The 23,000-nt window shown below is 53.4% G+C and overlaps 1 protein-coding gene across 10 annotated transcripts in view; it reads right to left on the bottom strand.

The window, feature by feature from the left end:
- Positions 1–7,872: 7,872 nt before the first annotated feature.
- PTPRU (protein tyrosine phosphatase receptor type U) overlaps positions 7,873–23,000 on the bottom strand; it is a 76,644-nt gene continuing 61,516 nt past the window's right edge. For all 10 annotated transcript variants that reach the window (XM_081305997.1, XM_081305996.1, XM_081305994.1 and 7 more), the window contains 9 exons: positions 22,354–22,508; positions 18,653–18,788; positions 18,042–18,191; positions 16,413–16,586; positions 13,791–13,931; positions 11,005–11,130; positions 10,707–10,864; positions 9,249–9,384; positions 7,873–9,012 (listed from right to left, as the gene is read on the bottom strand). In XM_081305997.1, coding sequence (XP_081162123.1) covers positions 8,950–9,012; positions 9,249–9,384; positions 10,707–10,864; positions 11,005–11,130; positions 13,791–13,931; positions 16,413–16,586; positions 18,042–18,191; positions 18,653–18,788; positions 22,354–22,508 — 1,239 coding nt within the window. In that variant the 3' untranslated portion in view covers positions 7,873–8,949. The remainder of the gene's footprint in view (positions 9,013–9,248; positions 9,385–10,706; positions 10,865–11,004; positions 11,131–13,790; positions 13,932–16,412; positions 16,587–18,041; positions 18,192–18,652; positions 18,789–22,353; positions 22,509–23,000) is intronic.

Genomic DNA, 23,000 nt, shown 5'->3' on the forward strand with positions numbered 1-23,000 from the left:
GCTTCCAGATCACTATCATGGTAGAGAGATGCAGCTCCAGAACTTCTGCTCCTTCCTTCCATAATGGACCTCACTCCATGAGGTGGAGACCCAAAGTGGGGACTCCTCCAGTTACCAAGAAGGTCTCCTTCAATTATATAATAAGAAACTGGACACACAGGCTGAGCATCTATCACCTGATTACCTAAGTCAACATGTTGGTAGGTCACAGTGGTACTTTGCAGCCCCAGGAATCATCATAAATTCAGAGTCCATGTCCAGTAATCCCCAGAGATCTAAGTGCCTTCTTTTTCCAAGGGCAGTCATTCTAGCAAAGGGCCACAGGACCCTGTGGAAAAGCTTAGAGGAAGACATATGGAACATAATTATAGCACTGCTGCAGGAACTTTCTCTACATCCTCATCAATCAAGAGGCTCTGATCTGTGAGCTTGGCTGAGGTCTGGAAACTGGATAAGAGGCTACCATTCTACAACACATAATTCAAGTCAGGTTTTTTTCACCAGTATTACAGGTTGGTGGCTTGGTTTCTCTATAATACAGATCAAGCCATAGCCTAGTAGGCTGTCCAACCACAGCAACCAGTGAGCCACCAAGAAAGACACCTATGGACCAAGGCACTCTAGTTACTGGTCATCTGTGCTGCCATTTACATCCTGGCCTCTGGCAACTAAGCAACATGGTTTAGCCTCTGTGGCTCCAGAACATTATCATCCACATGAAATCAGGAAGTCTCATATGAAGGACAGCAAACTCAAAAGCCTGGACAGGTTCTCCCTTCAACAAGGCATTCCTCCACACCTTAGTTAAGACTGTCTTCTGGAAATTTCCATGAAACACCATCTGAGGATAGCAGTGCAGATCACATGATAAACCCACCCCCATATCTATCTCCTTAAAACTTTGGATCCCCTCTTCTATATTATGCCACAGAAGCTCTGGCATCTCAAGTTGATTAAATATAAGCCACCTTTCAAGTCCAAGTTTCAGCCAGACAACCAAGTAAGCTGTTAGAGCCAACTTCAGCTGCACAAGTTAACACATTAAATACCAAATCCACCTCCATGAATTCAGAATGAGCGTGTATTCTCTTCTAGCCTTAGAACCAACTCCCACGTACATTCCCCAGGATTATGTCAAATCTTGCCATCAGCAAACTCCTTCCTTTCTTCTGTTGGGTGAGCTATCTCTTCCTGGGTCCCAGTGTGTACCTTTCCCCATGAAGTACATTTAGATTAGATGGTAGTGAAGGATCTCGGGGCCTCCAAGGGTCCTAGTAGTATATCTTAAGGAAACTGATCACCCCCTTCCAAGGCATCTGTCCCATATAAGGTCATCCCAGAATTTCCAAACAAAGGAAAACCAGTCCCTGAGACCCAGAGAGAAATTTATTTCCATTGGCAAGGGAGGCTCAGGGTGACTCGGGGATTTAAGATTCTCCACTTTATCCGAGTCCAACCAGATGTCCCTAGTCCAAGTTTCAGGATACCATTCTTCCCTAATTTATGCACGAACTTTCACATAAGAAACTTGGTGAGGCTATAAATTTCACTGACGTTTAAACTGTTCAACCCACACAATTAACTTTTGGGTTTCATTTTCAGCAAGATCGGCCCTTCGGCTACAGGAAACAAGAGATTCTTTTTACAAATCATAGGGAAACTCGGTGGTTCTCAAACGATGGTTTGAGCAGAGAATTCAAGAACCTGAACTTGTCGTTTTCTTTCTAGTAAGTGCTCCAGTGATTTCCAGGGTCCATCCCACACCAGTCCCTGCAGTCCTCGTTACTGATGTAAAGGTCAAGGGTAGTCATCATCACTTGGGCTCCCAAGACTGTTGCTTCAGTTGGCATTGCACCCAAATCCATCATGGGCGATGGCATAATTATGATGCCACTGTGCTGTAGGTTAGGAGCATCCTGTGTCCCATTGGCAAGGAGCTCAGCACGGTGCTCAAGCCCAAAGCACCATGAAAACCAATCAAAATCCCACACTTGAGGGTCTGTCTCCTGGGACTACCTGCCCCTAATTCTGTATCCGTGAGCATCCAGTGAGAAGTCAGAGCCCGGCATGGAAAATATGACATAAAGAATTTTGATCTAGGGGCTGGAGATGTGGCTCAAGCGGTAGCGCGCTCGCCTGGCATGCGTGCGGCCCGGGTTCGATCCTCAGCACCACATACAAACAAAGATATTGTGTCCGCCGAGAACTAAAAAATAAATATTAAAATTCTCTCTCTCCTCTCTCTTAAAAAAAAAATAATTTTGATCTAGCAAATAATTACTGAAAGGGGACTCAGAGGCACAAGTGCAAAAACGTAGCTACCATGTCCATGATGAGGCCGAGTGAATAACGGAGGAAGCAAGGCCTCAGGAAACGGTCCTCCCTCAATTCAGACCTCTTCTAGGAGGGTGTGACGGCCACAGGAACATGCAGCCCCTGGTGGCTAAGAAACTTGCCAGGCAGTGTAGCCTACCCCCGTCTATACCAGTGGCCCCTGGGTGGGAGCATGATCCAAGAGGGTGAGTGGGGCAGGTCTGCAGAAGAGCTTCCCAGTTGGGAGATGGAGGCCCAAGGGTACAACTGGAGCTGGTCCATTGAGGTGATGGGCACTGGGCCTTGGCTCCTGAGGGGAAAAAAAAGAGGGAAAGAAGACCAGACCTGGAAGAGAGGTGCGTTCCTGATGCTGTCACCTCACAATGTCCCTCTAGCGCCCTCTACTGACCACACCTAACACTGCTCCAGCTGACAAGAGCCGCTTCCAGGTCCAGCTCCAGGATCACAAAGCAGGGCCAAGAGGGGCATGTCTGGAGCTCAGAAACAATACACTGATAAGTGGCATGAGAAGACAGAGGTGGACGTGGAAGGGAGCCAAGAGATGATCAGGGAAGAGGCCAGAGGGGCAGGGGTTTCTGTACCTTTTGGAGGGGGAGAAGCAGTCATGGGCTGGAGCCCTGGGGAGCAAACATGGTCCCCAGCTCTCTTGAAAAAGAAAATATAGCCACATACCCAACACAGCTCAAGAAAGCCACATTGTTCCACTTTCAAATGAACAGAAAATAAAATTCCTGGACAGATTCCCTCTTCCCACCCCTGGGAATAAGTGGGAAGTGAGTTGAGACACATTTCATTTTTCTTGAAAAGGCTTTCTCAGCTCCCTGGCGCTCGCTGAGTCAGGCCGCCCCACCATCTGCACAGTCAAGACATCCAACCGTTCATTAAGCAGCACTTTCTGAAGGCCGACAAGGTGCCAGGCCCCAAGCCCAGGAGGCTCTGTGATTATGGGCCTCCGCTGAGCCTGTTTATGGCATTTGTGGCTGAGCCCGGCTTTAGCAAGTGTTAGGAGAGCAGATGGACTGACGGACAAGGCAGACTTCCAGCAGTTAATGTGGTTCAGGCTTCGCTCTGCCAGGATTTCCACAATGATTTTGAGAGAAATGGCCTTGGAGTCCAGAGACATGAGTTTGAATCCTGTCTTGGTTCCTTTCTGGCCACGTGGCTTTAGGTGGTTTGCCTTGCCTCTCTCAAACCTGTCTCCTCCTGCCAAATGGTCTGGGGGAGGTCTACTGTTCAGGATTTTAGGAAGATGAGGAACAAGGTCTGCAGTGGATGTAATTCAAGGACCTGCCAGAGGAGGTGCACGGACCCATCAACTGAAACCCAGACCACAAAGCTCCCATATCTTGAAGCCCAAGACTTCATGAGGCTCAGAAGGCAGATGCTCAGGCCAGTGGCCTGGGCACCAGATAGCAACATTGACCCAATGTCACTGAGGGATGCTGAACCCAATACTCCCCCCTTGAAACACCTACTCCCATTTAATCAGGAGATGGAGCCCCAGAGAGGATAGAGGTTTGCTCAAGGCCACACAGCATGGTGGCAGCCCAGCGGGCATTGGAACCTGGCCTCGGCTGACATGAGTCCTTGGATCATCCAGAAGCATGATCATGATGTGCTTGGGGGCACAATAGACCTGAGTTGGAGTCCCCACCCTACAACTTGTATTCATTCATCAAACACTCACTGGGTGCCTGGCATGTGCCTGATCCTGTGTCCAGTGCAGGAGACACTGGGACAAGATCCACATGGCCCCAGCACACTGGCTGCTCCCAGTCTCATGGGGGAGGCAAACAAACTAAAAGCTAATTCCCCTGTGAGAAAGCAGCGAGGCACAGACACGAGGAAGGCCCTGAGTGGCAGGAATGAGGAGGCTGAAGGGCCATCCAGGGCGTTCAGGGTGGAAATCTCAGGAGGGAACATGGACACTGTGACCTGGACCCCAGGAAGGAGCCAGCCATGTGGATATTGGCAAAGGGTGTCCAGGCAGTGGTCAGAGTCCTGAGCACCAGAGATGAGACCTCAAGAGCAAAGAAGCCCACAAGAGGGGCAGAGGCCAGGTCAGACCCAGGGGTCCTGGAGCTCAGTCCTAGGCCCAAGCAGCTGGAGTCCATGGGAGGGTCCTCTGGCAGGCTTTGGCCTCCTGTTTTCACAGCTCGCTCTGGTCACCACTGTTCCTGGGATGCCACTGTTCCATGGCTCTCTGACCTTGGGCAGCTGCTTACACTGCCTCAGCCTGCAACACGGGTCAAAACAGTATCTCCTCCCCAGAATTCACTGGGGGCTGACAGGTGACAACCTCACAAAGCGATCGGCAGTACACTGTAAGTGCCAAATAAAGCGCTGCTTCTGCAGTTCACCAAATCCAAAGCCCTCCTTCCACCTCACCCACGAGACGCAGCCTGGCCTGGACCCGTTGAGTCTGCCCAGGAAACACTATGATTTCTGCACTGCCCTCAGGCATGGGGTGTCGGGGCCAAAGCTCATTAAGCTCCTGTCTATCAAGGTCAGTGGCGAAGTATCCAGTGACAAAAAGTGGCCAGGCCCCTCTCAACCAGGGCTTTCAGTGGCCTTTGCATCCCTCAAAGTCATGACTCTGTCTCCTGGGCAGCTGGAAGTATAACGCATCCCAATCAGTGGCCAGCACAGGTCATACAAAGTGACAATAGCCTTGGCAGCTCCTGCAGCTGTATTTATTATGGCATAAAGAGAAAACTCAGCTCCTGCAGGACGGCAGCGGCCTGCTGTGCCCAGGGAAACCCTGTTATCTGGGCTAAGGTGGGAGGTAGGGGTGTCTATCCCTCACCTGCTCGGCCCCAGGGGACTGGACAGAGCCTGCTGAGCCGTTCCTCTCCCTGTGCTCCAGGGCACCTTGTCCAAAAGGCCACCATCTCACAGCAGCTGGAAGCCAACGCCTGGCCTCGGGTTAGCCATGGAGGAGATCCTCCGGCTTTGGACACCACCCAGGCAGGACCCAGGCTTGGAGTCAGCCTGAACATGGGTTCAAGTCCCAGCTCTGCCACATAATGGCCAAGTGACCCTGGGCGAGTAAACTCACTCCCTGAATCTCCATTTCCTCATCTCTAAAAATAATAGGCAGAAATCCTACTTTAAAGAGTTGTCATGTGTGCCGGGCACAGTGGCACATACTATAATCCCAGCAGCTTGGGTGGCTGAGACAGGAGGATCACAAGTTCAAAGCCAGCCTCAGCAAAAGAGAGGCACTAAGCAGAGACCCTGTGTCTAAATGAAATACAAAAATAGGGCTGGGATGTGGCTCAGTGGTCAAGCACCCTGAGTTCAACAACAACAACAACAAAAGTTGTCATGTGAATTAAGTTAGAGATCAAGACTATAAGTTTTGAAACACAGTAAAACTCACCAAAAGGTAATGGTCATAATTCTTATTATCCATGGACATTAGCACAAATGCTCCTCAGCTTAGCAATGGTGTCGTACCAAAAAACCCAAGGTAAACTGAAAATATCCCAAGTCGAAAATACATTCAGTCTACCTACCCCACCAAACATCAAAGCCGTGCAACGGCACCCTGGAGCGCACTAGTTCTTCCCCCTCTGACCATGTGCTAGTAAGAGCTGTGCTTCCTGCTGCTGCCCAGCCTTGGGAATGAGCATCACGCTGCCTATCAATAGCCCAGGAAAAGATCAACAGCCAAAAAATCAAAGCATGGTTTCCACTGAATGCAAATCACTTCTGCACCATCATAAAGTCAAGAACTCCTACGTCAAACCATCCTGAATCAGGGACCATCTGTATTATGACATGAGCTATCCTGCACTGAGGGCCGATTATGTCACCAGAGACGATGCTTGCTCTTTTTAAGTATTTTATCTCTAGACCTCACAACCAATCCTGTGAGTAGGTATGTTTAGTGCACAGTGTTCAGGGGACTATGCAAGGTTGCTCCGTTGGTGGGGTGGGGGACTGGGGGTGGACTCTGGCTTGCTGATTCCAGAGCTGGCCCTCTTGCAACACAGCCCACTCCCCAGCTTCTCTGAAAGGCCACATGAGGTCAGGCAGGCTGGCAGACAGGCCCACACCCCCTCTTCCTTCACTCAAAATGCTAACATTTCCCCAGCACCAGCTCCAAGACAACCTCCTTGCTAGGCAATAGATATAGCAAGATGAACACAGAATAACAGATATGCAAGATGAACACAGAATACTCCCTGCCCTTTAGCAGCTCACACTAATGGGGCAAAGAGTAAAGCTGTATCCAGCTGTATACACTAACTGTATCAGTTAGTATTTGGTACGTAACAAATGATCCCAAAAATTAATGGCTTAAGAAAGGAATTGTTTATTATCTCTCCCAAATCTAGAGGTTGTTCAGGCAGTTTCTTTGAGCTTAATCAAGTGGCTACACTCACCTGACAGATCAGCTGGGATCAGCTGGGCCGGAAGGTCTGTGACAGCCTCATTCACGGTCTGGCAGTTGATAATGACTATTCATGGGATGGGCTGCTTCTCTTCCAGGTGCCCTCAAGCCATCCAGAGGCTAGACAGGATTCCTTACATGACAGTGTTCCAGGACAAAGACAAAAACTGCAACACCTCTTGAGGCCTGGGATCCAGGATGCACACCCTGTCACTTCTGACACATTCTATTGGTCAAAGCACGGCCAGTATCGGTGACATACACTGAAGGCTCATGAGGTAAAGCTTAAAGATGGTTCAAAATGTGGGCAAGGGAGTCAGTCTGTGCCCTCGCCAAGTGGGGTCACAACTGCCAGATAAACTTTTAACTCAGATTAAAGGAAACTTAATTGTGAGGTCCTTAGAAGGGGTCAGATCCTTTGACCCACAGAAAGTCTGGGTGAACAGATTTATCATAGTTTTCATATGAAAAAAGAGGCCCAGAAACAAGAACTGTCTTGCCCCAAGTCACATAAGTATGCGATGGAATCAGGAGTGACTCAGGTCCCTTATGGCCAGCCCCCTCCTCCTTCCACTCTGTGCGTAAGGGAGACCGAAGTCTGGACTGGGGCAGCTGGGTGATCCTAACCCTAGCAGGGATGTTCCTCTTCTGTCCCTGTCCCTGCCATGTGTTTGTAAACAGCCCTCCCAACATGTCTAGTACCATATGAGACCCTCAATCACTATCAACCTAACAGGTCTGTCCCCATGTTACACCTACGGTCTCACAGCTGGTCTGTCTCTCTGATGCCAAAGCCTAAGCCTCTCATGCTGCCCCAGAAAGAATTGAACCCAGAACCAAGTCTCCAGTGGCGTGACAGGCAGCTCTGTGGCCTTGGGGGGTCTCCAGAAGAAGCTCACTGTCTGAGGAACTGTCAGAGGCCTGGGTGGAGGCCACCGTGGCCAGGGTGCCCTGGAGCCACCTCTGCACGTAGAAGAACCCTGAGCCACGCCCTGGTCCACAACACACCACACCACATTGTAGAGAGAAAAACTAAGAACAGACTAGACCCCAGGCCTCTGAGCCCCACTGCACTGGGAGGCTGGGGACAGGTGAGCAGGCGCCAGTCTGGTCAGATACACACAGGGCTGCCGGGTGGCATTCAGAGAGCATGTTTATTTACAAAGCGCTTTACAAACACTACCTTATGCCTCCCCACAGCCCCCTGCGAGGTAGGTCAGTCGTCATATCTACAGTTTACAGATGGGGAGACTGAGGCACGGAATGGGGGTGTGGCCTGCCCCATTTTTAGGAGACCTTCCCACCCACCCATCAAAAAATAACGAAAGAAACAAAAAGTATTGATCCTCCACTCAGTTCTTCTTCCGAACTAGGGGATGTGACCAGCTCGGCTCCAGCACACCCCGCTTCGGGGAGCAGCCTGACCAGGAGCCAAAGGGGCCTCAACCCCAAGGGCTGTGGGTCAGCCTCGCAGATGGTCACTGGCCAAGCTGAGCATGACCGAGCCATGAAGGCCTGAAGGCTAAGGGAAGAGAGGGCTGAGGTGACCTCACTCTGCAGATGGCGGCTCAGGAAGGGGGGCTGGGAGGCACGGGCAGATCCTGGTTCTGGGAAGCTCAGAGCACGCGTCGGGAAGCAGCAGCGGAGAGGGGTGGTGAGCAAGATACCCCAGGGCTGCAGGAGGCAGTGGGGAGGAGGAGGACACGGCAGTTCCCCTGAAGAGGATGGTCAGTGTGTCCCACTGGCAAATCAGGGCCGAGCCCTCAGGGGCTGGTCTAAACGGGATTCCAGGGGGCAAGCCCAGCGCACCCTCCTCCTGTCTTCCTGTGGCTTGGGACACTCGCTCTGCAAGGCCTCACTCATCTCTAGCAAGGGCTTGTATGCAGTCAAGGGTCTTGGCCTGGGTCTCCCAGAGCTGGCCATTCTGAGCCCCAGTCACTGTGCCCGGCAGTGCCAGGTCTTTCAGCCCAGGCCTGTAGGACCCTCTGGAGGTGGGGCTGGGCTGAAGTCTTGCTCAGCTCCTCCTTGGCCCATAGCCTGCCCACAGATACAGTGAGAGGCGCTGTACACCGTGGAAGAGGCCATCAAGATGGCCCAGCGTCCACTCCGGCACTTTCCCTGTGGGACTATGGCTGAGCAGAGTTGGGGGGACAAGTCCTCTTTGCCAGTGGGCCTGGCCCTGAGTGCACAGTGGGTGCCCCAGGCCAGAGGCCCCGCTATCTTGACTCCAGAGCCTCCAGGTACTCCAGGGCCACATCGTAGCAAAAGTGGTACTGATCCTGAGAAAAGGGAGAGAAGGGATCATGAGCTGACCCCTCCCTTGTGCTGGGGAGAGGGCAAGCATGAGCCCTGGACCACCACAGGGGAAGGGGAAAACCGGGACAACGTTCTGGCACCACAGGACTAGACCAAGGCCCAAAGGCGGGGACCAGGTAGGGAAGGATGGGTGCTGCGGAACCTGGCCAAGCACGGACCAGGAAAGAAGAGGATGGGCATGGGACACGCGGCCCCTCACCATTGTCTCCACCATATTGGGTTTATAGTTCCGAAGCGTTTTGGCAGCAAAGAAAACATCCACCAGGCTGTGGCAGCGGATCATCTCCAGGACCGTGGCGCAGGCGCAGAAGGTGCCGCTGCGGCCTCCTCCATTTCTAAAAGACACACACAAAAGGTTTGGGGCAGGGCATTGGGAGCAGGGGGGGGGGAGCCTGGGCACCTGCGGGGGTGGGGGTGGGGGGGGAGGCCAGGCAATCAAAAGATGGGGCAGTGTCAGAGAGGCTGAAGGCCAAGGGCAGGGGCTGGGAGGAGCCAAAGGGCCCAGGGGTTAAGGTTTGATCTAAGGAAATAAGAGGGGAGGGGCCATAGACGCCAGAGGTGAGGGGTGTGGCTAAGGATCCAAAGACAGAGGGGGCAAAGGGTGGGGCGGGGCCTGGCGGGAACAGAAGGGAGAGGCACCGCCCACAGGGTGGCCCCAGGACCAGGTTAAAGAGGCAGCTCAGAGTCTGGGATGACATCTAAAGCTTTATGTCATCTCAGAAAATACATCCTGGAGGAGGAACGGACTGCAGATTCCTTGAAAAAGGAAGCCATACACACTGGAAAGGAATGACAGTGAGACACAAGGGCAATGACAGAGAAGGGCAGTGGAGCAGCAAAGCAGACACGAGAGCAAAATGGAAAATGGACATGGGAAGCCTGTTCACCGCTGGGCAGCACAGACACACGAGGCGGCTTCCCCAGACCCTCGGCTTCCCCCAGCCACGCTCTGTCCTAAGACTGCACCCTGTGGGGCCTCCCTTGGGGATGGGAGACCAGATTGGCCTCAGCCCCCTCTCCAGGGTTCTCTCCCGCTAGATCTGAAAGTCCTGAGGGTCCAGCTCAGGCTGAGTCAGTCCCTTAGTGTGCCTGGCCTGGAACTGGGAGGGCTCGGTAAGTACCAGAAGCATGAAAAAGCAGGAAGCAAAGAAATGACTGAATGGAGCCACTGCACGGATTTGTGAATGGGGCATGATGGGAAGGAAGGAAGGAAGGAAGGAAGGAAGGAAGGGAGGGAGGGAGGGAGGGAGGGGGGGGAGGGGATACATGGCCCCTCACCACTAGGAGGGAGGGAGCAAGGCAGGGAGGGAGAGGAGGGGAGGCAGGGGACACTGCCTGTGTGCCTGCGAAAGCAAAGGCTGGAATTCCACTGGCATAAAAAACTATGCTTCGATCTCATGAGGTGAAAAATTCTGACAAAAAACTTAATTGGTGAAATCCAATGTTCACAGAGGGTACCGGGCAGTTGTTCAGGGTCAAGTCTAAAGCTGAAAACTGGGTTCCTCCAGGGAAGAAAATGCCAGACCTGGCTGGCTGGGGACAGCCCATGGCCACCTGGGAGCCCAGAGGTTCCAGTGTCAGCCTTGAGGCCTTAGATTGGACCTCTGCCCTTGCTCCTTGACCCCCCCCCCACCTGTCCCTGCACACAGGCACTCACAGGCAGTGGACGATGGTGCGTCCGTCCCCACTCTCCGCCTGCCACTTGTCCACCTCAGCCAGCAGGTGCAGGAAGGCCTTCTTGGAGTCAGGCGTGTCCCGGTAGGCAGACCAGCGCAGGAACTGGAAGTGCCGCACCAGCAGGTGCCCCTCCTGCAGCTGGGGCATGGGCAGCCAGCCAAAGGGATTTGACCATTGGAGTCACAGGGGCCCCTAATGAGTGACCTCAAGAGGGCCACTCAAGGCTGCCCCAGCTGCCCTCATCCCATTCTCACCCTTGGGCTCCTCGGATCACATACCCGAGAGATGTTCTGCACCCGGAACACTCGGGCCACCAAGTCCTCATCCGCGGTGCCTGACACGAACTCCACCTCCATGAGGCCGTACTGCTGCCGGCCCGGCTCCGGCCAGTACTGCAGGCAGGGCTGGGGCAAGTGTGGAGAGAGGGGAGCTGGTAGAGCCAAGCCAGGACTCCGCTACAGCCACCCCACCCGGGCTCCTTGCTTGCTCCTGTACCCTGGCCCACCCACTCACTCCAGACTCACCAGTACCCCCTCTCTCCATAACCCACCCACCAGCTGCATCACACACCTGCCCCCAGGTGTCCAGCACTGACACATCAGATCAGCCAAGACCAACCAGTCACAGACAGGGCAGTGGAGCCCATGGCCGTGTGGCTAGAACCCTATACCTTCACACACTCACACACAAGTATGCAAAACATGCACCTATACATGAAGCCACCTTCCAGGAATAGGCCCAGGTCTCCCCGCTCACCCCAGAACCAGCCCCTCAGGTTCTCTCTCACTGCCTCTGCCCTCGGCTCACAGAGGTGGGGTATCCCTCATGCTGCAACAGGGCTCAGCACCCCACCCCTGCCCCAGGGCCCCACAGAGTCAGGGTGCCACACAGCTGCCCCCGCCAGACCACAGACTGGAGGCAGAGGAGGCACCTGTCCCCCCCCCCACACACACACACACACAATGTAGGCGGATCGGCCAGGAGCCCTGGGGTCTAGCTCCTCTCTGCCTGGAACCCAGGAGAGGATCTTCCCTTCCGTCTGTGAAACCAGGCTAAGTTCACTTACCTCCCTGAGCCTCAGTTTCCTTCTCTGTAAAACGGGGACCATCACAGGACCCGTTCTCATGAGGTTACCATGAGGACCATGGGAAAGGAGCATAAGGACACTCTGCACTGTGCTATGTCTGGCATGTGGCAGACACTCAGCATGTGTCAGGGACAGAGATGCTGAGGATACCGTCACTACTGAGGCTGGCCCCTAAATGCATCCCAAATGACACTCCAAGTTCCATCGGCTTCCCTCTGACCACCAAGACAGACCCTGCCTTCCTCCCTCCACCTCCTCCTCGCACGTGCTACTCCCTCCCCAGATGGCTCTTCCCACCACTTCACCCGCAGAACACTACCCTTCCCCCACATCTTGACCAGGACACTCCCTCCTCTGGGAAGCCCTCCTCATACGCTGTCCCCAGGCCAGCTCCACAATAGCCTTTCTCCTCTGGGCCATCACTATCTGTTTCTCAACCTGCTTCCTCCTGGACCATGAGATCAAGGAGATGCTGAGTCCTCTGTCTGCCCACTGGCAGGGAGCTGTCCCTGGGAAAAGTTGGCTGAATACCTGAGCAATCTGATGAGCAATGAGCAAAGTCTACGAGGCCCCTCTCAGTCCCTGTTCCCCATCTTGGCAAAGACAGATGTCTGCCCTGCCACACCTGGGACTCCCTGCCACACCTGGGACTCTCCAGATCCCCACCCTGGGCCTAGGTCCCTTCCCTGCAGGGTCCTATCATGTAGCCAAGAGCCTGACTCATAAAGAGCCCAGCTAGCCAGGCACAGTGGCACACACCTGTAATCCCAGCTACTCAGGGGGCTGAGGCAGGAGGATCGTAATTTGGAGGCCAGGCTGGGCAACTTAGTAAAACCCTGTCTCAAAAAAATAAATAAATAAATAAAATGGCAGCGGGTGTAGCTCAGTAGTAAAACACTTGCCTAGCATGTGCCTGGGTTTAATCCCCAGTACCTTGACAGGGAAGGGACACGACAGCCAGCTACAGTCTTCCTCCACATCATCAGTAGGAGGTCATTGTGCTTATTTTACAAAAAAATCTTCCTGACATCCTGGGGCAGAAAGTGGGGAGTGTAAGGAGATCCAAAGTCCTAGGGCATGTGATCAAACCAGGTAAGAAGACTGGACATCTGTACTTAAGGAGGCTCCAGCCCTGGGAGGACCAAAAGGAAATGGGGAGAGTGAAAGGGGCCATCACCAGGCTGAGATCACCAAGCCAGTGTCTGGCCAACCTCAGAATCAACTGTCACCTGTTCATATTCATCCCTGCCACATTCAGCGTGCCCACACAGGCAGACACAGCACAGTGCCCTGTAATAAAAGCTCCTGTGATGGTCTCCATTTTATAGAGAAGGAAACTAAGGCTCAAAGAGGTAAATTAAGTGACTGTAGGTCAAACCATCAAGAAATTGGAGGCTTGGGCTGGGGATGTGGCTCAAGCGGTAGCACGCTCGCCTGGTGTGCGTGCGGCCCGGGTTCGATCCTCAGCACTACATACTAACAAAGATGTTGTGTCCGCCGAGAACTAAAAAATAAATATTAAAAATTCTCTCTCTCTCTCCTCTCTCTCTCTCTTTAAAAAAAAAAATTAAAAGAAATTGGAGGCTTGAATTTTACTCTAGCCAAAGGCCCCCTGTCTGGCAGTTTAGTTGAGATACTGATAAAGTTCCTGGAAAAACCTCTGAATGAGGCAGGATGGGAGGCACAGCTCCCAGTTATGTGACCTTGGAGGTATCCCCACCCCAAGGTCATTGTCGGTCATAAATGAGACCATAAGTGCAAAGCAGAGTCCGCACTTACTGCGGGTGCTCCATAAAAAGCAGCTGTTTTGCTCTAGTCTGACACCCCTGTTTTACAGACAAGGAAACGGAGGCTCTAGGACAGAGTATGACTGAACTGAGGTCACACAACAACATGTGGTGCAGCTGGGCCCCAACTCTTGATTTGGGGGACTGTGACCTTGAACCCATGAAGGCCTTGGCCAGCGGGGGCCCTCACCCAGGCGGAGTTGGACTGGTTCAGCTGGTTGAGCATGACGATGGAGGTGCACCCGTAGTCGTAGACCAGGCGCCAGAAGTCAGGGGTGGTACTCTGCAGGGGGTGCAGGGTCACGATGAAGGCCGCACTCCGTGTGTAGCTCTGCAGGGACACCAGCACTCAGTGGGCGGTACACTGCCCCTGGAATGGGCTGAGCTCTGCCATAGGCCATCTTCCCACATCTGCAGTGACCACGTCAGAGGCTGCCCGGCACACTGAGGCCTGAGCTGACAGGTGGGCCCCAGGCCTCTAGTGCCCAGACCCCCCCACAAATGAAAACAGCAACCAGTCCCCAGGGTGGAGCCAGCTGGCCCGGCCTCAGCGTCTGCACCTGCTGCCTCATCCGATTTCCCAAATGTCTGCATGGCTCTCCCTCATTTCTTTCTGGTCTTTGCTGAACTCACCTCTTCAAAGAAGCCCTCCCTCGCCACCTCTTCAAAAACGCTCACACACACAAGCCAACATTCAATGCTCCTGCCTGGTGTTCTCTTAGAAAGTTCCAGTGCATGACGTTCCACTGTATATTCATTTACTGATTGTCCTGCCCCGCAAATGCAAGGGTCAAGAGAACAGAGATTGCACACACATCTGGGGGTTCAATAAATATTTCTGAATAAATGAATCTCTAGACCGACTCCATGGCCTGAGATCTCAACTCCGGCTCTCCAGGCTGGGACAGGCACTGACTCTGTACCCTGCTCCTGACCTCACCTTGTAGGATGAGCTGGCACCTAGCCTTCTCCCCACCAGAGCTCCAGCCTCAAGTGTCCCCTAGTGTCCTGCCTTGCCCCATCCTGTGCCATGTCCCCCTCCCTCTCCTGAGCTCCTCTCCTACAGTCTTCTGACCCCAGCCCTCCTCCTGACCCTACAGGTTAACACAAGCTCCTAGGACCCTGGCCCTGTCTGGATTCTTCTGGCCTTGATCCTGAGCAAACCTTGATCTGCTCTGTGTAACCCTGCACGGGGCCAACAGAGAAAGAAGACCCCCCTCCCCAGAGCACCAGCTGCCTGTCCTAGGACTTTCTGAAAGCTCACTAAACAGCAGCTCCTCAAGGACAGCCCCAACCAGACTCCAAAACCAGGCCTGGGTGCCCTTGGAGCTCCGTGAAGACTTGACCACCGCACAGATCCAGGCGGATCCCCAGACAGGCCCAATTCAATCCAAGAATCAAGGCCTCCGGGCTCCTGGGCCAGGCACTCACACTGGCTGAGGCATCAGTGACTCTAGGTCGGGGCAGGGCTGTGTCAGCAGCTTCTCCATCTCAAGGCACCATTCTCACCCAGGACCAGGGAGCTGCAATATGACCCTGCCCAGCTCAGAAACCCAGGACCCTCAGAGAACCTCCTTTCCAGCCCCCAAACATGCAGATGAGGCCAAAGAAGGGATGGGAGACCACCCACAGGGCTCCTAAGTCCGCATCCAAAACTATGCCACCTCTCCAGGACCCCTCAGTAGGCACAGACACCCATCGTTGCACCAGCCTGAGTGACAGTGACTTCCAGGCCTCTCCACATCTCTCATTTCTTTGGCTGCCAGGTGGTCAGTGGTCGGGGCTTCTCCCCTCCCCTTCAGCTCACACCAGGAAGCCCCTGAGCCACAGGGCGGGACTTGCCCTCATGAGAGAAAGCCACCATGCCCCGTACTGTCCCTGCTGAGGGACCATGCAATCAAGAGCATACTTCCCTGGGCCTGCAGGGGACCCTCTGCTCCCCAAATCTGGTCTCCATGTCTGGGTGGCCCCCCTTTGCTCACTCCTCCCCGGGCCGGTTTGCTCAGCTCAGCCCCCTCCTCTTGGAAGACATGACACTCCTCTTGGAAGCCACTGACCCCTGCAAACATGACGGCCTGTCCCTAATGGGAGGGGCGGCCTGTGTGTGTACAGCCGAAGACAGGCTGACAGGCAAGGGCACACCCAGCCCATGTGACAAACGTGAACCCACGTTCTCTGGTCTCATCTGCAACACCTGACTCTGACACCTGACTCAACACCTCGGCTGGCTCCAACCGGGGAGAAGAACACAGGTGGAACTCACGGGCTCCTCCCCGCGGCATCCCCAGCCCCTGGAGCCCCAGCACCCGTCTCCCACTCTGCTTGCAACACACAGTAAAGGAGGTGCAGCCCCCTGAGTGGGGGTGGCGGGGCAAGAAAAGGGACTTCTAAATGGTTCCCGAGCCCTCAGACCACACTGCCAGGTAGGACCAGGGAGCACGTCCCCACTGCAGACCAGGAGCAGGGTCCAGCTGCACCTTGTAGGACACACTCTCCCAGCTCCCAGCTTTGGTTTCCCAGTCCAGCCCCAAACCTCCAAGGCCTCCCCAGCCAAGGCCCCTGAGGGCTGGATCCTGAAGACGGCCCAACCTGGGCTTCACAACCCAGAGCCCCTCGTGCTGAAAGCAACACCTGAGGGGTCACTGGCTTGGACAAGGTCCCGAGGAAGGTCAGCAGGGGTAGGAGGGCTGCCCCCTGAGCCCTCAATAGGCAGAGGGTGCCCCCAACCAGAGCCCGCGCTCTGCTCCCTGGTCCTTTCCAGGCGCTGCTGGGAGAGGGAGTTCCGGAGCCTGCTGCACCCCCGAGCTCTCACGTCAGTCAGGGCTGCGTTGATGTAGTTGTTGGGGTCCCCGTCGGTGGAGATGAGGAAGGGCAGGCAGCGGTCGGGCGGCAGGACGTCCATGCTGCGGTTCTTGTCGCGGTTCCGGGGCAGCAGTGCGATGCTGCACTCCTCCACGTCCAGTGGCGGCGTGACCGAGTTCAGCGTCTACAAAGAGCAGAGTGGACACTGGGCAGGGCGGTTAACCCCATGTGGTGGACGGAGACAGAGGTCTAGAGAGAAGGGACAGGAGTGGAGGCCTGGCTGGGCAGGGCCAGGGCTGAGCTCTGGAGAGCGGAGTCCGTCACCCTGCCGTCCACATAACCCCCAACAACTACCGTAGCCCTCGGCCTCAGTTTTCCTCAACTGTAAAACGGGAAAATAATATGCCTCCTTCCAGGGGCTGCTGGGAGGAAAAAGTGAGAGCAGGCCAAGCACGGGCAGAGCACGGCTCAGCAGGCCAGTGTGTAGGAGCAGTGAGGATCGGCATGGCCTGGCAGGGCTGCAATGCGACAGGCCCTGAAATCCCTGCTCTCATATAGCAGACCCAGGTGCCAGGCCGAGGTGGCCACCGTCCCTGGTCACAGAACGTAAGTCCTGAGCACCTGGTACTGAATAAAGACACCCCTCTGGGCCTCTTCACCCCTCTGCCTGCAGGCCTCGTGCATCCAGATCTGCGGGTCTCCCGCCTCTTTCTCTTGTTTGGGGACCCCTCACAGGGAACCCTGCCCTATCTTGATCCTCGAGCTTGACACCCTTCTCCAGGAATTGCCAGCAGCATTTCCTGTGAGGTTACCCAGGCGGCTCTAGAGCACTGGCACCTGGCACGTGAGGTCCGGCTGTACCTGCCAGGACCCCTGAAGAGGGAGGACACTGGGCTCGCTGCCTGCCTGGGGACCAAGAGACTGCTCTGGAGATAGGCCTTCCCCGCTCTCAGCCATGCAGCATGGCGAGGCAGAACCAGGCGACCAAAGCTGGACTCATCAGTGTGCTCCACCTCCTGATCCCAGTTCAGGGATGGAAACACAAGAGTTGGGTCTAGGGTTTTCGTTGGAAGCAGCAAGGGTCTTTTTCCAGAGTCCCTGACAAGACTGACATGATCCTGGCACTGCTGAGTGCCGGCTGTGGGTCTGAGAATGAAGCCAAGAACAGGAGAGTAGAACCAAGAGTGGACAGAGACCAAAGGACATCATCGTCTGAGCCCCTGGATCCAGCCATAACTGAATCCACACCACCCTCAGGGTCCCCAGTTACAGGAATCAGTGAGCTGGATTTTTATCACAACCAAAAGAATCCTGATGACTACAAATGCTACAAGGGCAATGTGAACTATCTTTCTTCTCTGGGCAAAAAACTGGAGGTTTAAAGAAGTGAAATGACTTGTTCAAGACCACTCACAGCACCCAACTAGTCAAGCCAGGATGTGACCCCAGGTTTATCTGACTTTGAAGCATGAGCTCTTAACCATGCTGAGGCACCACTCCTCCACTGTCTCAGAGTCCTTCCTAGTAACCCAACTCTTCCCCTCCACCTGTGTCTCTATCTAGGCCCTCCTGCTTGGTCCTCAATGCCTATGATACTCAGAACCTCCCAGCACGCGCACCCATGCCTCCGTCCCCACACCTGGAACTCTTCCCGCAGCTGGGAGGAATTGCTCTGAGGGTCAATGCGGATCATCTCCTTGTAAGTGGCCTTGAACTCGTTGACAGGGATGGTGGTCTCCCCACACAGGCAGGCCTCCAGGATTGCATCATGGATGAAGATGTACTGCTCCTGGAACAGCAGATGAGAACATGAGATGAGAACATGAGACGAGCTGGGGATGTGCAGGAGAGAGGGCCTCAGTGAGCACGAGGCTGAGGCAGGACTCTAAGGCGGAGTCCAGTCCTATCTAAGCAGCCTTCACGGACCTGCGAGCTCATCTCACACTGCATCCCCGTAACAGCCTGGGAGATCCTCTGAGAGGTGAGGGGACAGCCCAAGGTCACAGATCTAGTGAGGACACAAACCCGGGTATGTCCTGACTGCAGCTCCCTTTGCTGTTGGACCCCCACACCCCGCTCCAGGGGCTGAGTTTGAGGGATCCTAAGAGGTGCGCAGCTCACCTCGCCAGACCACCTGGGGAAGGCAAGAGCCCAAGGACACCTTCAGACACATGCCCCCTCCCTGAGCTCCTTGTAAGAGATCCAGGTCCCAGAGGCAGTAGTGGTGGGGACAGGGTGGGGTCCCCGCACCTCGGTCTGGATCATGTTGACGCGCCGGGAGCAGAGGGTCTTCACGCAGTTGTAAATGTCCACGACACCTTCACACTCCGCCATGTCCAGCATCACATCCAGGACGATGTAACAACCTGTGCGGCCAGTGCCAGCGCTGGGGAGAGAGAGGCCCCAGGGCATATCAGGGAAGGGAACCCAGGACCAAGGAAAAGACGGGAGAGAGGAGCTGGAGCCCAGAGAGAAATGACCCAGCAAGGAGGCACCAGGGAGCAGGCTGCTGGAAGAGCTCTGGTGCCTTGTGACAGGGGACAGAGTTGGAGAGGGGCCTCAGGAGAAGGAGCGGAGGGGAAAGGAGAGAGAGGCAGAGGTGAAGCCAGTCCAACTTTGCAATTAGACAAAGATGATGTCAGAGCTCACTCCAAGAATGTTCTTTCCTCCTGGTGTCCCCGGCTTTCCTGCACATCCCTCAAAACCCCACAGCTCACACCCATCACATACTCAGTGGAACCTCCATCGCTTCCAGGCAGGTGTCATTCTTCTGAGCTTCTGGAGCCATCTGCCTCCTGACTTCACGAAAACACTTCCAGCCACATAGTCATGGTGGATGTGGCTGCCTCCCTAACCCCTGGGAGCTCACTGAGAGCTGGGCTGTGTTGGGTTCATCACTGTGCCCAGCACCAGAGCTGAGGGGGAGCAGGTACAAAGATGACGCTAAGATTTCACATCTGAAAATGGTGGCACTGAAGTGTCAGGGAGGACATACAACGACTCCCTATCCTGTCCCCTGCTGGAAGGGCCTTAAGTCAGCACAACCCCTTGGGAAAACTACTTGGCAGATTCTGCTAAAGCTGAACGTTCACACAGACGGCATTTCTACTCCTACATACGATCCCACAGAAATGTTTGTATTTCTTGACCAAAAGACATGCACTCAGTCGTCCTTGGCACTGCTATTTTATTTCAGCACCGCTATTCCTAACAGCTCAAAACTGCAACCATCCCAAAGGCCTGGCAACAGCAGGATGGACGAATATGTCGTAGCTGATTCGCCCAGAAGAAAAGGACACAACCTACAAACATGCGATGGACCGAAGACGTCGTCAAAGAGCACCTGTGCAGGACTCTGTTTATGTCAAGTTCAAACACAAGACAGGGCTGAGAAGTCAGGCCAGTGATGGCTCTGGAAGGCGGGTACATTCTAGAACTGGGTTAAGGGGCCTCTGGTTTCTATGGATATTCTGCTTCTTGATCTGAGTGGAGCGACCAGTGTGTTCAGTCTGTGAAAATTCACAACGTTCCATGTACATTTAATGATCTGGGATCTAAGTATACTTTGCTTTAAGTATCTATCCATAAAGTCTTCGATTTTAAAGATGACATCTTAAAGAAAACTAAGAAGCTGGCTTGGAGGTGGCAGGGCAGGGACAGGAAAGAGTCTGTCATGACACTGGGGAAGCTGATAAAAATCCAGAATAGCAAAAACAATGCTAATCAGGAAGTGTGAATCAGGCGGTATAGCGATACCAGACTTCAAACTATACTACAGAGCAATAGTAACAAAAACAGCATGGTACTGGTACCAAAACAGGCGGGTGGACCAATGGTACAGAATAGAGGACACAGAAACCAATCCACAAAACTACAACTATCTTATATTTGATAAAGCGGCTAAAAGCATGCAATGGAGGAAGGATAGCATCTTCAACAAATGGTGTTGGGAAAACTGGAAATCCATATGCAACAAAATGAAACTGAATCCCTTTCTCTCGCCATGCACAAAAGTTAACTCAAAATGGATCAAGGAGCTTGATATCAAATCAGAGACACGGCGTCTGATAGAAGAAAAAGTTGGCTACGATCTACATACTGTGGGGGTCGGGCTCCAAATTCCTCAATAGGACACCCATAGCACAAGAGTTAATAACTAGAATCAACAAATGGGACTTACTCAAACTAAAAAGTTTTTTCTCAGCAAAAGAAACAATAAGAGAGGTAAATAGGGAGCCTACATCCTGGGAACAAATCTTTACTCCTCACACTTCAGATAGAGCCCTAATATCCAGAGTATACAAAGAACTCAAAAAATTAGACAATAAGATAACAAATAACCCAATCAACAAATGGGCCAAGGACCTGAACAGACACTTCTCAGAGGAGGACATACAATCAATCAACAAGTACATGAAAAAATGCTCACCATCGCTAACAGTCAGAGAAATGCAAATCAAAACCACTCTAAGATACCATCTCACTCCAGTAAGATTGGCAGCCACTATGAAGTCCAACAACAACAAGTGCTGGCGAGGATGTGGGGAAAAGGGTACACTTGTACATTGTTGGTGGGACTGCAAATTGGTGCAGCCAATTTGGAAAGCAGTATGGAGATTTCTTGGAAAGCTGGGAATGGAACCACCATTTGACCCAGCTATTCCCCTTCTCGGTCTATTCCCTAAAGACCTAAAAAGAGCATGCTACAGGGACACTGCTACATCGATGTTCATAGCAGCACAATTCACAATAGCAAGACTGTGGAAGCAACCTAGATGCCCTTCAATAGACAAATGGATAAAAAAAATGTGGCATTTATACACAATGGAGTATTACTCTGCATTAAAAAAATGACAAAATCATAGAATTTTGAGGGAAATGGATGGCATTAGAGCAGATTATGCTAAGTGAAGCCAGCCAATCCCTAAAAAACAAATGCCAAATGTCTACTTTGATATAAGGAGAGTAACTAAGAACAGAGTAGGGAAGAAGAGCATGAGAAGATGACTAACATTAAACAGGGATGAGAGGTGGGAGGGAAAGGGAGAGAGAAGGGAAATTGCATGGAAATGGAAGGAGACCCTCAGGGTTATACAAAATTACATACAAGAGGAAGTGAGGAGAAAGGGAAAAATAATACAAGGGGGAGAAATGAATTACAATAGAGGGAGTAGAGAGAGAAGAGGGGAGGGGAGGGGAGGGGGGATAGTAGAGGATAGGAAAGGCAGCAGAATACAACAGACACTAGTATGGCAATATGTAAATCAATGGAAGTGTAACTGATGTGATTCTGCAATCTGTATACCGGGTAAAAATGGGAGTTCATAACCCACTTGAATCAAAGTGTGAAATATGATATATCAAGAACTATGTAATGTTTTGAACAACCAACAATAAAAAAATAATAATAAATAAATAAATAAAATCCAAATAGAGGAGCCAGGACGAGCTCTAGAGGCCATGGATTTGCAGCCTCAGGAGACTCGCTGAAGACCAAGGGCTAGTGGAGGGACGAAGGACACAGAGCAGAGAGAGGAAGGACAGTCGGGGTCACAGGAAGACAACCAGGCAAGAGCTAGGAAGGGAAGAGGGAGGGAAGCCAGGGACACGCAAGGCCCACTGGGCATGGGGGAGAAGGGCGAAGTCCTCTCAGCCCCTGCAAACCCAGAACACCTGATGGGCAGGAGCGGGCTGGACTGACTGAGCCTGGTGCTGTGCCACCCTTGCGGCCCCTCAGGGCTCAGGACCTCCTCAGCATCACACAGGTCTTGGGGCACATGTGGATGCCAACCTCAGAGCCAAACTCAAAGATAAAGGGGGTTATTCTCTTCTGCCCCGTCTCCAAGCAGGCTGAGCCAGGCCCAGTCCCTCTTGGGGGCCCTGAGCCTGCCCACCCCACCCCACCCCAGCGCAGCGCCAAGCCCCTTCCTGGGACCCCCTGGCCCTCCCACCTGCAGTGGATGACGATGGGCCCGGCATCGGGTGGGGTGGAGGCCTTCACGCGCCGGATAAAGGCCAGCAGCCCGGTGGCATGGTAGGGGACACCGTGCTCTGGCCACGCTGTGAAGTGGAACTGGCGGACCTCGTGCCGGGCAGAGTAGCCCCTCTGTGGAGACAATGGGAAGGACAGTCACAGTCGCTGGCAGCCTCTGAAAGATACTGCGTGTGCCAGGCACTGTGGGGAGCGCCTCCTCATGTTCACAGGTGAGGTTCGGTACTGGAGAGGAAGGATAAACGTCCACTGTACCAGAGAGGGAACTGAGGCCCACGGAGGAGAAGCCACCTTCCCAAGGATGGACAGGCAGATGTCACACAGCACTTGGACAGAGCTCTGCCTGATGCTTACACCCACACTGTCAAAACACGGGCCTGTCGTGTAAACCCAGATCATTTTGACTCTCGGGCCTTCCTTCCATGGGGGAAACTGTCCCTCCCCTAAGGACTTTACTGGGCAGATAACTGGACTGTGGACAGGGCTTACTGGCCAGTCACCTAAGCCTCAATTTCCTTACCTGTAAAATGGAGCTAATGGTCAGCACCTAGGCCACAGAGCTTTCCAGGGCTGCACTAACATGTGACCGGCTGGCCACGGTGCCCC

The sequence above is a fragment of the Spermophilus citellus genome, assembly GCF_964194105.1.
Source record: "Spermophilus citellus genome assembly, chromosome: 9".
NCBI lineage: Eukaryota > Metazoa > Chordata > Mammalia > Rodentia > Sciuridae > Spermophilus > Spermophilus citellus.